Genomic DNA, 16,163 nt, shown 5'->3' with positions numbered 1-16,163 from the left:
ACTTTGTTTCTGCCTTCAGCTGCAATGTGACTGGGCCCTAAGAAAGCGGGCTAGCATGCCATGCTTACAGATGATTTCCTATGATGAATGGGGCATGCATAAGATTAATGGAGTCATTCAGTGAGTCAGCAAGTGAGTGGGTCTGCAGAATTGTCACCAGTACCTCTGTAAAAACTACAACATATTCAGCTCTGAAATTGTATTCTGATACAGATGAGGACCAGTGGGCCTCCTATTTAGGGCCTTGTTGGCATCTTTTAACAAGCAAAATAACAGATTATCTAGAACATATAGTCTCAGGTTTAAGTCTCAGATCACTACTCACCAGAGTTGACACATGTAATTACACTGTGAAATTGGTAAAACTGACAATTCTATGTGCATAATGTAATAATTTAAGGAGAAGATATTAATTGAAGTTGTACATTGGCACAGAGGGTCAATAACCTTTCCAACTTACTGGCCAACTTTAGATTTATTCGTGAGCTTTTAAATGAGTTTGAAAGAAGAGAGATTCCACAAGGACAAGACATTTACTAAAAATACAGACTTCAGTTTTGCATTAAATAAAGAGTGTGTACTTTTCCAAAGAAGACCAAGTACTTGCTCTTGGCAAGTTGGCAAGAGTGAATGCTGAGCTCTAAGAAACCCAAATCTCTCCCAAAGCATCCCAAAATTGTCATTGTGTACCTCTATTTTTTGTATTTGTATTTTGTATTTAAAGAGCTGCCATCCTTTCCCAGTCAATCTGTTGTCCCCAAATACAACAACACAGATTAGCCCTCATGTGGTTCCTGTTTTCTTAACCACCATGAATATATTACTGCTAATGTTGCACACTGATCAATTTTTTTTTTTATTCATGGTGATTTCTGGGCTTCCTTTTATGGTCCTATAAATTCAATTGGCAATTGTTTGCTTGGCTCTGCGACGTGTGGTAACAACAGATGTCTGAGCATTTAAGGTTCCAGTAAATTGTCCTCATCCTTCATTTCTTTGCTTTGCACAGGGAGCAACGATCAGGCGCGATGAGGACACGGGTTCGATCTTTGTGGCCCGGATCATGAGGGGAGGGGCAGCTGACAGAAGTGGTAAGTGTGGGTTTGTCTTAACAAATACAACCAGACAAAGGTCTTTAACATAAAGGTCAACACAGAAATGGCTGGCGTGAAAAGTTTAAGTTACTATTCAGCATTTTAAATAATTTTCTGATGATTATTTCCTTGATTTCCTGGAATAATTCTACAATAAACTCATGATTTGACCTTGTATGTGAGGCTGCAGTCTGGAGTCAAATCTGATAGTTTTCCTCACTAAAGCTGTTTAAATGTGTACTGCGCACTATGTTTGTGCTCATGTTTTCACTGATAATGGCCCGAGCAAATTCCTAAATTTTGTCTGTTTTTAAAAAAATGAACACAAATGACATTCTGTTAAACTTTATGCTGTCCAAATGTTTCCTGTTTGATTTTGTCATCTGTGTGGTTTCAGCAAATTTCCACATGCATCCACAAAAAATGTTTGCATTTTATTTTCCAATCAGAAATGCAGCCATGATGATAAACATTAATCTGGTGTAATGTATACATATTCAGGCATTGTGAACACGAGATCTTTTCACAGTCGCTAACTTACGTTTGGATTTTACGCCGACAATATGTATATGTCATCGGACAGCACCAGAAATTAAGGGAAAGTGTGTTTTTGTATTTGGCAGGACTGATACATGTTGGAGATGAATTGAAGGAGGTAAACGGAATTCTTGTTGATGATAAGAAACCAGAGGAAATCATTCAGATTCTGGTAGGTGTGTGCACGAGATGCATGCTGTATGTGTGATCTACTGTAGCCTGTGTTTCAGGTGCACTCTTCTGGAGAAAATAACATTTATTGTTTGTGAGGACAAAGATCTCCTGTAAATCGCCCGGGCCTCCATGACTCCATCAGCATCTTGAAAACCAAACAGTGCTCTTTCTCAACACACTTAGGACCACATGCTTTTGGACTTACAGCTCTCAAAGGGAAACTGGTGCTGTGTAATTCCTCCAAGTGGACTCCTCTGCAGGCTTAAAATGAGCTTGGACTCTGCCAGGAGAAGACACTGTGAAGGAAAATGCGAGCCTCCTAAATAGTGGAGGCCTCTTAAGATACAACAGCTTGTGGAGCAGATGAAAGCTTTGTTAACCCCCAAAACGTGAATCAGCTGCAAATTATGAATTATTCGCAAACCACGAATTGCTAAAGATGAATACTGAAAAAATATGTCCCGAAACGTGAACACAGGTCTCGTAAAACATAATTTGCAAAACTTGAATTTCTTGACAATTTGGTGTATGTGCTTGGCTGAAGAGCCAGTGGTGACCTGTGGGATTATGCCTGTGTACCTCTCACTTTCATTGCACCATGGAGCTTCGTGCCACCCCTTGCGCACTTACTTGACACTTGCACGAATTTGATCCCTGCACTGGCATGCAGTCTGATGTGCCAATGAGTAAACCCATTGTAAACTGTTGTAAACTGTGTGTGATCTGTGCACAGCTGCGTGCCAGTGTGTAAAGAAAATTTAGAAATGTTCAAAACTTCTGGCATGCATTAGTTTCATGAATTAGTCGTGAACATTGCACGATCTATTCGAAAACTTTGTGTGTTATTGCGTGCAGCACATCTGACCTTGAAATTGAGATTATAACAAGATGTTACATCTGTAATAAACATAACTTTAGAGATACATTATCTAACTCATGAGAAGGAATGAAAATGTACCTGTTTTACCAATCCATTACAATATATATTTTAAATAAATTACCTTTGCAACAAGATTTCAAATGTGTTCTCCACCGCATGACCAGCCCGACACAACCTGTAGCTGTAGATAATTTATCTGTGATTCTGGGAATGATAAGAGAATGGTTTTATTAGCCAAGTTCTCAGAGCAGTGTGGCATCAAGCGAGGCAAAGCGGGATGCATTGGCATGACGAATTGTGTGGCACTGTGGTGATCAAATTCGTGCAAGTGTCAAGGTGCCAACTCTTTCATGTTCCCTATTTGTGTGTGAACAGTCCAACGCTTGGTGAATTCTGCTTCACAATGATAGGAAGAGCTGACATCGAAAGATCAGTGAGTGACGTCTCTATGAACGCTTGGCCACCACAAGCCAGTTATCCCTTTTCTGACACCTCCTGCTTAAAACCCAAAAAGATCTTGAGGCTTTCATGGTTTGTATTCATACTGAAAATCAAGATCAAGTGAACTTTTGCCCTTCTGCTCCACGGGGGTTTCTGTCCTGCCTGAGCTCGCCTTGGACACCTGCATTGCTGTTTAACAGGTGTACCGTCTCAGTCAAACTCCCCACCTGCCACTGTCCCCGGAGCAGGTCATGCCAAGTGGGGCCCAGGCATGAGACACCAGAAGTGAGAGCCCGCTTGGGGCTCGCCTCCCTGTCTCACCGGGTGTAATGATCCCCCCTCAAAAAAAAAAATTTGCGGAGATGGGCTTTGCAATCAGGATTTCTTGTAGTAATTGATCCGTAAACTATTTAAATTGAAAGAAAATATATATCATGAATGATATTCACATTTTGCGACTTGCATTTTATGAGACCTGCGTTCACGTTTTGTGGGTGGTTCATGGTTTACGGCAAAATTATTAATGGGTCGTGGATATTCACGGTTTGCGCAAATTTTCATTAATGGTTTGCGAATAATTCACGATTTGCAGCAGATTCAGGTTTTGTAGGTCAGCAGCTCTCATCGCTTCAGTTTGTCCCAACACGCACTCTGTCCTCACCAAGCAAAGTCATACAGTCTTAATAATCCCTCCGTTTAAAAATCAGACACTGAATTGTATGATGACTTTCTTTGAATTAGGTGCTTTGTGAACTGTATACTGGGGAGACAACTGCTGTTTCCGCCTTTTCTCTGTGCACCACGACAATAGATGACCTACTGTATTTATCTTCTCTTTCTCCAGGCCCAGTCACAAGGTGCGATTACATTTAAAGTTGTTCCTGCTGTCAAGGAGGAGGTGCCAGCCAAGGAGCCAAAGGTGTAACTCAAGTCCTGGTTTAAACATTGTGTTGTTTGTGTCATGTTCTGGATTTAAATACACAGTGAACTCCAGCTTCATACATTTGTGTTGGATACTGCACAGCACAATGAAAAAGGGTGGCTCAAATTAAGGGATGATGGTTTTTTCCTAACGTCACTGATTCTTCTCAAGAATTCACTGCATCATAAATCAGTTTCAGAAGCCAGTTTTTGTTTTTTTAAGTGGGTGGGGACACAGGACATGACATTTCAGATAGTGTTTAAAGGCACATGGGAGACTTGAGCCTAGATTTGCTGTGTTTTCTTGTATAAAAATCCCTTATAAAACAGGCATGTGAGAATTGCACATTTGTGCATATTTACTCATTTTTAAATTTATACCAAAGTGTTATATGGAGGCATGAATGAGACTGTTTGGAAGGCACACGTTAGATGTCGTATAAGAGCATTTTACGGCAATAATATGCTTATACAGTACTGCCATAAATGGGTGCAAATTGCTGTAAAGCAGTAAAAAAACATATTGTAATGGTGCCAACCTGCAGCCAAACAAAATGAGTCAAAATCTGTAGAAAAACATAATAGAAAGGGACAAAACTGGTGATTTGGAGACCAGGAACATAGACAGAGAAGCACGCATCAGGTGCCCATGGGATTGAAAGTTGTGTGAGATCCAGGTGAGTTTCTCTCTGCTTCTTTGTTCAGTAAGTTAGTGTTTAAAGGATATGTCACGTTATTTAACGTCCCGGTTAGCAGCAGAACATCAAAGTATTCATGATTGTAGGTCTGTCTGTGAACATGCAGTAATAATTAGTGGTTACTGATGTACTTTATTTTGCTAATTATTATTGATGGAGAAAACGAAGCGCTGAACCACTGAATCAATATGTTGGCTTCATCAGCCTGTGACGTCCAACACTCACTGGATCGGTTTGCAGCCGAGTGTGAAGTGTCTGGGATGAGGATCAGCACCTCTAAATCTGAGGCCATGGTTCTCAGCAGGAAACTAAAGGATTGCCTACTCCGGGTAGGGAATGCGGTCTTGTCCCAAGTGAAGGAGTTCAAGTACCTCGGGGTCTTGTTCACAAGTGAGGGGACAATGGAGCATGAGATTGGCCAGAGAATCAGGCCAGCAGGGGCGGTGTTGCATTTGCTCTACCATACTATTGTGATGAAAAGGGAGCTGAGCCAAAAGGCGAAGCTCTCGATCTACTGTTCAAGCGGCCAAAATGGGCTTCATTCGGAGGGTGGCTGGTGTCTCCCTTAGAGATAAGATGAGAAGCTCAGTCATCTGTGGGGAGCTCGGAGTAGAACCACTGCTCCTTAGCGTTGAAAGGAGCCAGTTGAGGTGGTTTGGGCATCTCGTAAGGATGCCCCCTGGGCACCTCCCAAGGGAGGTGTTCCAGGCACATCCATCTGGGAGGAGACCCCGGCAAAGACCCAGGATTAGGTGGAGATATTGGCCCGGGAAAAGGAAGTTTTGGATCCCCTGCTAGAGCTGTTGCCCCCGCGATGCGAGGTGACCCGTCCCTGGATAAGCGGTTGAAGATGAGTGAGTGAGTGAGTGAGGGATTCAATATGAAGCACTTGTGTTGAAAGTGTTCAGCATTTCAAAGCATTTGATACAATTAAATATGTTGACTTCTGCTGTCATGAAACAGTCAGGCACTGTGATGTATGTTACATTATAAAGGTTCTATGTGCGTCTTGAAATTTTTGACCATATCTTTGTTTAAAGACATTAATAATATACTTGTTATAATGTAATTGTGCCAATGTGATGTACCTATTTTGGGTTTCATTCCACAAATCAGTACAGCTATACCAGTCAACATTTTTCAGGCTTATTAACTTACTGTATTGTGCAGAGTACAGGTTGCACCAGGGTACAAGTCACACCTGTTTAAAAAATTCCTCTTGAAGAGGAAAAATTCATATATGCCTTACTTTTTTGTATTATCAGCTCTTTAATTTGTGATTTTTGTACGTTGTTGTGGTGTACGCTTCATTAATGGCATTATTTTTTGTTAGAGTACATTTTGTTCAATCCTCCTGTATAAATAGTCACTGTAATTATTAATAACAACTGTGTGATTTTTATTTTTTATTTGTTTTGGTATATAAATTGCACTGGAGTATAAGTCGCAGGACCTCCCACACTAGTAAAAAAAAACAAAAAAACAACAACACAACTTATACTCTGGAAATATGGTAAATAGTAACTAGAATTCCAACAACGGCCTTTTGTAGGATAAATGCAACACTTTTGGTTTTGCTCCCATTTTGTATGAGATGAACTCAAAGATCTAAAACTTTTTCCACATACACAATATCACCATTTCCCTCAAATATTGTTCACAAACCAGTCTAAATCTGTGATAGTGAGCACTTCTCCTTTGCTGAGATAATCCATCCCACCTCACAGGTGTGCCATATCAAGATGCTGATTAGACACCATGATTAGTGCATAGGTGTGCCTTAGACTGCCCACAATAAAAGGCCACTCTGAAAGGTGCAGTTTTGTTTTATTGGGGGGGGGGGGATACCAGTCAGTATCTGGTGTGACCACCATTTGCCTCATGCAGTGCAACACATCTCCTTCGCATCATCTGTGAAGAGAACACCTCTCCAACGTGCCAAACACCAGCGAATGTGAGCATTTGCCCACTCAAGTCGGTTACGACGACGAACTGGAGTCAGGTTGAGACCCCGATGAGGACGACGAGCATGCAGATGAGCTTCCCTGAGACGGTTTCTGACAGTTTGTGCAGAAATTCTTTGCTTATGCAAACCGATTGTTTCAGCAGCTGTCCGAGTGGCTGGTCTCAGACGATCTTGGAGGTGAACATGCTGGATGTGGAGGTCCTGGGCTGGTGTGGTTACACGTGGTCTGCGGTTGTGAGGCTGGTTGGATGTACTGCCAAATTCTCTGAAACGACTTTTGAGACGGCTTATGGTAGAGACATGAACATTCAATACACGAGCAACAGCTCTGGTTGACATTCCTGCTGTCAGCATGCCAATTGCACGCTCCCTCAAATCTTGCGACATCTGTGGCATTGTGCTGTGTGATAAAACTGCACCTTTCAGAGTGGCCTTTTATTGTGGGCAGTCTAAGGCACACCTGTGCACTAATCATGGGTGTCTAATCAGCATCTTGATATGGCACACCTGTGAGGTGGGATGGATTATCTCAGCAAGGAGAAGTGCTCACTATCACAGATTTAGACTGGTTTGTGAACAATATTTGAGGGAAATGGTGATATTGTGTATGTGGAAAAAGTTTTAGATCTTTGAGTTCATCTCATATAAAATGGGAGCAAAACCAAAAGTGTTGCGTTTATATTTTTGTTGAGTGTAATATAGTCATGTAATCTGAGGTTGGTTTACATGTCACTCCAAACACATTACCATCATTCTCACACGCTGTGGTGTTGATGTCCCATTTCTCATTCGCTCATCCATCAATATTGGGCAGAAGCTATATCCACCCACCCACTGGTTTTGAGATCCAGGGTCGAAGGCAATATGTCATTTTTCAGAGTGCAGCCCACCCTGCATGTCTAACAAGTGCACAGGACTGGGTGAGCCACTTCCAGCTTTGTCATTGTGTAATGCTTGAGCCTGTCTGGCCGTTTAAGGAATCTATCTGAAAAATAATCAGCAAGTGCCAGAAACACAGCCTCCTGCATAAAATGGCCTGCCAGCTTGCATCAGGTGGTGTAGATGCATCAAAGGGCAGCTAGCTGGTTCAACATACAAAGCAGTCCAAGAACTGCAGCCAGGGGAAGGGAAGCAGGAGATCTTGGCATGTTGATGCATGAGTGTTTTCTGCCGAAGGGTTTAGCAGCCAAAGTGGCTGTCATGGCCCAAACAAAACATTTCTGTCTGAAGCATAATTTTGCAACATGGCACAAAGCACTCCTTAAATCAGCATGACAACAAAAAATTAGATCTTTTCTCTCATTTCTATGACTCCCACACTCTTCGTCGTTGTCTCTCACACACATACAGTACGCCCTGTTCCTCCCCCTGTCTTCTTTTTCTACATACCCAGAGAATACTTATGACAGAACTCACTTTGGACAGGAGACACAATAAGATGTCTTTAGGTCAGACTTTACCACTCACAACAGGAAAAGATGTCAGAGATTTTCCCCTTTCTACTTTGTGTTGATGAGATATAACTCATCCCTACTGCTAAAGCAAGTGAGGCTCACTGTTTTACATTAGTTTGTTCACATTGTGGAAATATTGCTGATATTGGTTTGTGTTTAGAATTCCAGAATGTCAAAGGGTGGAACAGAGTAGATTTCCAAATGGGAGATGTTAAGTCTCACTAAACTTGGAAGATGGCGACAGAGTTTAGTCCGACTTAAGCGTTGATGGAACAACGTGGAGTGACTAATCTGGCAAGGAACTATTGGTTTCAACTTCTGATTGCACTGACCTTTCACAAAGCACCTACTGTGTTTGCTGCTTCACAAGATGTCCACACAGTGTAGGGAATGGTAATATGAAGTGAAGCACCAGTTTTTCCTCAATCAGTGCCTTTGTTTTCTTCCCTTCCCCCAGGTGTTTATGAAGGCACTCTTTGACTATAACCCCTTGGAGGATAAGCCATCCCATGTAAGGAGGCTGGGCTGGCCTTTAAAAAGGGCACCATTCTTCAGGTCATGAGCCAAGATGATGCAACCTGGTGGCAGGCCAAGCTTGAAGGGGACGCCAATCCTCGTGCAGGTCTCATCCCGTCCAAACAGTTCCAGGAAAGGTAAGATATCTCACCTAGTGCTGAACAAACATTCCCCTAATCCCCAGTGACAGAAAAAGCAGTCATGTCTACCATTTCCCCTTAACAAGGCTGACTTAATGGTCTTTACTGCTGTCATGATCACGTTTCACCTCTGCGTTTCCCCCTTTTCTCCATTTTTTTTCATCATGGTTTACACCACAAAAATAGTCTTGGTTTCCATATGGTGTCTGGCCCAAAATGAGTAATGACACAAAACAATATTGCTGGTGAGGATCCACGTTGGACAGCATGTGGATGGAAAATCGCACATCACTGTGCTCAGAAGAGCACAGAACACAGAGCTCAGATGGCCTGGGCAGTTTCTTGGCAGTGTGTGAGAGCACCCGAGGAGGACATACACGTGCACACAGAAAATAAAGTAAAAAGAAATGGAGGAAGAAAGAGTCAGAAAAAGCCTGACGTATCGCTGCACTCTTACCAACAGTAATAATGTTTTTCTTTCATCTTCTAAGTCACGTTTCCATTGCTCTGTTGAATCAGGCTGGTAGATATCAAAGAGCGGGGATGGGAGTTGATGAGATTTTATCAATATTGATACAATAATTGATTTTGATCCATTTTTTTAAATCAAGTCTTTTATTGATTTTTGCAGTTTTCTGTTTTCTGTGTGGAAAATTTAGTTCTATGCAAGTTTTCACTGTCAGTGCAGCTCTTTTCCTTGTTGCTAGGTAAAAAGTTTGGTGATGCGACATCTGATCAGTGGTGTGCACAGCTAACCAAAAGGTTAGCTTCAATAACCATTAATCCGATAAATGAAAAGTTATCTTTGATGACACTAAACCGATAAACTGCTAAAAAAATTTTATCTTTATTACAGATAACCGACAACTTTTAGTATTGATTCAGACGCAGCCGCATCAGATTACACTGTCGGCTACTGATAAACCAGTTTCACTTTAAGCGCCGCAGGGGCTGCTGGCTAAATTCAAGGATCACAAACACAAAAAGAATGCACGAAAAATGAATGAATAAAAAATAAAACCCCAAACACTGTCATCATCTTTCAAAAGCAGTAAAACACCATATTAGAAGTCACAGTTTATCTCAGTATTATATACAGTCATTTACGAACTGAAAGCTGCTGCTTTTTCACACACTTTGAACCCTGCGGCTTAAACAACCGAAATACGTCCATTAATGCATTGATTGGCAGAGTAAAAGACACTTAGTAAATATAAATTCTTACCTGTTAGTTTCAGTGGGATTCATTAAATTCTGAAGAAATCATTCACATAAAGTGTCCTGATTATCCAAAACAGTGTCTAAGAAAAGTCCCTCTGTCATGCCTGGTTCACACGACAGGACTTTAAAATTATCTATGGGTTTCCAAAACCTGAAAGACCACATGTGGAGATAAATAACATGAATCTGACAGTTTTGGTCATACAGTGTGTGGTGTTCAGCCACACTGTAAAAACAACACACCACACACGAAGAGATTTCACACACGAACATTTCCGGGTCAGGCAGGAAATCTCGCAAGATCTCTTGAGATTAAATGTGACTTCAGAGTCAACAGACAGAGATAGTTTGTGGACTACTTAAAACAGAGGGAAAAAATGATACAAAAAGAAAAAGTAAAGGCATTCTTTAAAGGAGTGGAGACTGTGACCACCAGACTTTCTGGTAAGTCACAACAGCTGTTTTGATTTTTATTTTCATCTCCGTGCATCTTTCACCTCGCTTTCTGATTGGCTGCACGTCACATTCAGCAGGCTGCGTGCTTGTTTGTGGTCGGAGGACACCACACACACTGCGATATCAGGCCAAGACAATCCAACATGTTGAATATCCCCGATTTGCGATCGGAGCACCCCTGATGTCCTTTCAAGCAGATCAGAGCGCTCTTAACACACCACACACGGCAGGAATATCTGATAAGATTATCTTTACCGTCATCACGATTGTCGTGGCGTCCTTAAGGTTGTCGGAAGGTCCGGTTGTCGGAAGATCGGGTCCGATATCGGCCTAATTATCTTGCCGTGTGAACCCGGCTTAACACAGCTGCGCCGTGAGATCTCCTCTCTCCCACCGAGTCTTGCTGATTAAATTATGCCATCAGCCACAAAGAAATAAAATAAAATAAGGTTAAAATTAGTCTGTTTAGTTTCTGTGTCGAGCGGACGGTAGCACTCACTGTAACGTCCAAAGTGAACCTAACCTACACTACCCACAATGCTCCCTGCCTCGACCGGCCAATCACGTTTTGTGCTTAATGATGATGTCATCAGCAAGCAACAGCCACAAACACACAACAGACAGACTAAAATGTTTGATTTTACGGTTTACAAACGTTTTTGATCGTTAAAGTTTGCTCACTTTACCAGCAAAAAAAAATGTTATCGGACTGAAAGTTATCTGAACTAAAATTATCGGAAGATAATTGGTCCGATGATGGTTTTAAAAGTTATCTGAAAAGCTAATCCACTACCAAAAATATTAGCTTCAATAATTATCGGTTATTAGATTAACTGCGTCTAATATCATTTTTGCATCAGCAAGCAGTCATAAAGACATGGCGGCATTGATCAGAGGAATTGATGACATCTGAGGCACGTGATTTCAATGGAGTGAAACTTCTAACTGGTTCTCAATTCCCATCCCTAAACATTTTTTTTTTTACAGTCTTGTAAAAAGAAATATTTATTAATCCTTATGCAGTCATGAAAGCTGAGGGTTTTATCAAGGCTCTCTTTTTTCTTTACTCTTGTGTTTTCTAGGAGATTTGCAATGCAGCGACCTGTTGCTACACTTCAATCCCAGAAGCCTCTTGGCCGACGATCATGTAAGCACATAATTTCTCATGTGAAAGGACATGACAAATCAGTTTATCGCTAGGTCAAGTGAGTGGGCTTTAGAGAAACGATTGCAATGAAAAGATACTAACCAAGGGTGGAAGTCAAGGATGTGAGTCAGGATGTTCCCTGGTGTTTCTCACTGTGACATACAGCCTACCTGACTGATTCACACTCCTCTGTGCTCACTGATGCCACTGATGTTGCCTGCTTTACTACTGAGGTGCTGCCTACCTATCATCATAGGAAGTGCTGTGTCTGGATATTCCCATCTGCTCCATTGTTCATTCTCTTCGTCTCATGTTCCTTCTTTTGGCAGACACTGTCATACAAATCTCTGACTTTTATGTCAGGGCTTTACCATATTTTACGAGCATGAAGTGAACAGCGGTTATATTATTTATGACAGACTGACAGAGGGTGAATGTGACAGGCTGAGTGCTACAGAACGTGACACCTGATCAAGTTGCCATAAGCCATTTTAAATTAAAGAATAGCACAGTCATAAACATACAGCCAGTGCCATAAGTCGTTGCACAGTGACACCGTTTTTGTAATTTTGCCTTTGTACACAAACCACAAGAGCTGAAATTAAACAATCAAGATGTGCTTATAGTGTACAATTTCAACTTCCTATTCAGAGGGTTTAACAAAAATATTGCATATACCACTCAGAAATTACAGCCATTTTATACACAGCCTTTCTGTTTTGGGGGGTCTACAAGTAATTGAATAAATTAATTATGTGGTTTGATGTGAATGATCACTTTTACAGCCAGTTTTCTTGTGATAAGTCAGGATAGGGCTGTCCAAAAGTAATGGAATCATGGCGCTGCACTATAATGTTGGTTCTCAGCACCATCATGCAATTTTTCAAATTTAGGATGTTCCATCTTAATGGTCAGCTCAACCATTTGGTAGAGAATATTGATATCTCCTACATTCTATTGAAGAGTGTGCGGGAATTAAAGGGTTAAAGGCTTTATTTTACTTGGTGTACTGCTTTAGAAAATTATAGCTTCAGCTGCTACAATAATTACTTTCTTCCACCAGTTATGCGCATGCTCCATGTCTTCTCCGTTGTTTGTGGGAGCATTACAATGCTGTATACACCGTTTTTAGGGGCGCAGTGTTTGCAGAACATTTTTTGAAAATGACAAAAACAACAAAAAATAAATAAATAAATAAAGATGGTACCCATTTCTGTATGGACAAGGTCTTAATTTGTAGTTTTAGATAAGATGTAAGGCTGAAGTTGCAGGAAATGGATTCCATTAGTATTTGAGAAAATGCTTGAGCTTCTCCATGACAAAGGGGGGTCTTCCTAAAATGTCATCGTGTACTCTTCCCAATCCTTAGCCTTAGCCATTTTTATCAGCCATTTATGTAACAATTGAGCTGAAATTTACTACGTGGGTAGCAATTGGCAAGCCTAAACCATATCCAACAGGTTTTGACCTCAGGTTTTGGTCTGATTTCAAATATGGCTTTCATGGTGGCCATATTGAAAATGCCACCTAGAGTTTTTAAAGATATTGAGCTGAAATTTCATACAAGGGTAGCTAGTAGATAGCTCCAAAAGATATCCAACGGGTTTCTAACTCCCTGGACTTCAGGTATAATGGGCTGTTTTTGACTGCTTTGGTTTTACCTTCATCATTTATGTCATCTGTGTGACTTTAAAGTTTTTCTTTCATCATGACATACTCTGTTAACACAATGCACCTAAATTCACACAAAAACATAAAATCAGAGTAGAAAAAAGTTACAGTGGCTTGCAAAAGTGTTCAGCCCTTTGGTATTTCACACATTTTAATTTGTTTGTGGCATTTCAATCAATCAATCAATCAACCCTTTTCTTATATAGCGCCAAATCACAACAAACAGTTGCCCCAAGGCGCTCCATATTGTAAGGCAAGGCCATACAATAATTATGAAAAACCCCAACGGTCAAAACGACCCCCGTGAGCAAGCACTTGGCCACAGTGGGAAGGAAAAACTCCCTTTAACAGGAGAAACCTCCAGCAGAACCAGGCTCAGGGAGGGGCAGTCTTCTGCTGAGACTGGTTGGGGCTGAGGAAAGAACCAGGAAAAAGACATGCCGAGAAGGGGGCAGAGATCGTCACTAATGATTAATGCAGAGTGATGCATACGGAGCAAAAAGAGAAAGAAACAGTGCATCATGGGACCCCCCCACAGTCTACGTCTAAGCAACATAACCAAGGGATGGTCCAGGTCACCCAATCCAGCCCTAACTATAAGCCTTAGCGAAAAGGAAAGTTTTAAGCCTAATCTTAAAAGTAGAGAGGGTATCTGTCTCCCTGATCTGAATTGGGAGCTGGTTCCACAGGAGAGGAGCCTGAAAGCTGAAGGCTCTGCCTCCCATTCTACTCTTACAAACCCTAGGAACTACAAGTAAGCCCGCAGTCTGAGAGCGAAGCGCTCTAATGGGGTAATATGGTACTACGAGGTCCCTAAGATAAGATGGGACCTGATTATTCAAAACCTTATAAGTAAGAAGAAGAATTTTAAATTCTATTCTAGAATTAACAGGAAGCCAATGAAGAGAGGCCAACACGGGTGAGATATCCTCTCTCCTGCTAGTCCCCGTCAGTACTCTAGCTGCAGCATTCTGAACCAACTGAAGGCTTTTTAGGGAACTTTTAGGACAACCTGATAATAATGAATTACAATAGTCCAGCCTAGAGGAAATAAATGCATGAATTAGTTTTTCAGCATCACTCTGAGACAAGACCTTTCTGATTTTAGAGATATTGCGTAAATGCAAAAAGGCAGTCCTACATATTTGTTTAATATGCGCTTTGAATGACATATCCTGATCAAAAATGACTCCAAGATTTCTCACAGTATTACTAGAGATCAGGGAAATGCCATCCAGAGTAACGATCTGGTTAGACACCATGCTTCTAAGATTTGTGGGGCCAAGTACAATAACTTCAGTTTTATCTGAGTTTAAAAGCAGGAAATTAGAGGTCATCCATGTCTTTATGTCTGTAAGACAGTCCTGCAGTTTAGCTAATTGGTGTGTATCCTCTGGCTTCATGGATAGATAAAGCTGGGTATCATCTGCGTAACAATGAAAATTTAAGCAATACCGTCTAATAATACTGCCTAAGGGAAGCATGTATAAAGTGAATAAAATTGGTCCTAGCACAGAACCTTGTGGAACTCCACAATTAACTTTAGTCTGTGAAGAAGATTCCCCATTTACATGAACAAACTGTAATCTATTAGACAAATATGATTCAAACCACCGCAGCACAGTGCCTTTAATACCTATGACATGCTCTAATCTCTGTAATAAAATTTTATGGTCAACAGTATCAAAAGCAGCACTGAGGTCCAACAGAACAAGCACAGAGATAAGTCCACTGTCCGAAGCCATAAGAAGATCATTTGTAACCTTCACTAATGCTGTTTCTGTACTATGATGAATTCTAAAACCTGACTGAAACTCTTCAAATAGACCATTCCTCTGCAGGTGATCAGTTAGCTGTTTTACAACTACCCTCTCAAGAATCTTTGAGAGAAAAGGAAGGTTGGAGATTGGCCTATAATTAGCTAAGATAGCTGGGTCAAGTGATGGCTTTTTAAGTAATGGTTTAATTACTGCCACCTTAAAGGCCTGTGGTACATAACCAACTAACAAAGATAGATTGATCATATTTAAGATTGAAGCATTAAATAATGGTAGGACTTCCTTGAGCAGCCTGGCAGGAATGGGGTCTAATAAACATGTTGATGGTTTGGATGAAGTAACTAATGAAAATAACTCAGACAGAACAATCGGAGAGAAAGAGTCTAACCAAATACCGGCATCACTGAAAGCAGCCAAAGATAACGATACATCTTTGGGATGGTTATGAGTAATTTTTTCTCTAATAGTCAAAATTTTGTTAGCAAAGAAAGTCATGAAGTCATTACTAGTTAAAGTTAATGGAATACTCAGCTCAATAGAGCTCTGACTCTTTGTCAGCCTGGCTACAGTGCTGAAAAGAAACCTGGGGTTCTTATTTTCTTCAATTAGTGATGAGTAGAAAGATGTCCTAGCTTTACGGAGGGCTTTTTTATAGAGCAACAAACTCTTTTTCCAGGCTAAGTGAAGATCTTCTAAATTAGTGAGACGCCATTTCCTCTCCAACTTACGGGTTGTCTGCTTTAAGCTACGAGTTTGTGAGTTATACCACGGAGTCAGACACTTCTGATTTAAAGCTCTCTTTTTCAGAGGAGCTACAGCATCCAAAGTTGTCTTCAATGAGGATGTAAAACTATTGACGAGATACTCTAACTCCCTTACAGAGTTTAGGTAGCTACTCTGCTCTGTGTTGGTATATGACATTAGAGAACATAAAGAAGGAATCATATCCTTAAACCTAGTTACAGCGCTTTCTGAAAGACTTCTAGTGTAATGAAACTTATTCCCCACTGCAGGGTAGTCCATCAGGGTAAATGTAAATGTTAAAAAATGATCAGACAGAAGGGAGTTT

At 40.9% G+C, this 16,163-nt stretch overlaps 1 protein-coding gene across 1 annotated transcript in view; it reads left to right on the top strand.

The window, feature by feature from the left end:
• Positions 1–16,163, top strand: part of mpp7a (membrane protein, palmitoylated 7a (MAGUK p55 subfamily member 7)) — an 866,557-nt gene that overhangs the window by 539,696 nt on the left and 310,698 nt on the right. The window contains 6 exon segments of the mRNA XM_034172035.1: positions 1,010–1,091; positions 1,718–1,803; positions 3,971–4,045; positions 8,623–8,665; positions 8,668–8,818; positions 11,581–11,645. Of these exon segments, the coding sequence (XP_034027926.1) occupies positions 1,010–1,091; positions 1,718–1,803; positions 3,971–4,045; positions 8,623–8,665; positions 8,668–8,818; positions 11,581–11,645 (502 nt within the window).

Source organism: Thalassophryne amazonica, chromosome 1 (genome assembly GCF_902500255.1).
Source record: "Thalassophryne amazonica chromosome 1, fThaAma1.1, whole genome shotgun sequence".
NCBI lineage: Eukaryota > Metazoa > Chordata > Actinopteri > Batrachoidiformes > Batrachoididae > Thalassophryne > Thalassophryne amazonica.
Note: the sequence above shows the minus strand (reverse complement) of the source record. Positions and strands in the feature narration are given on the sequence as shown.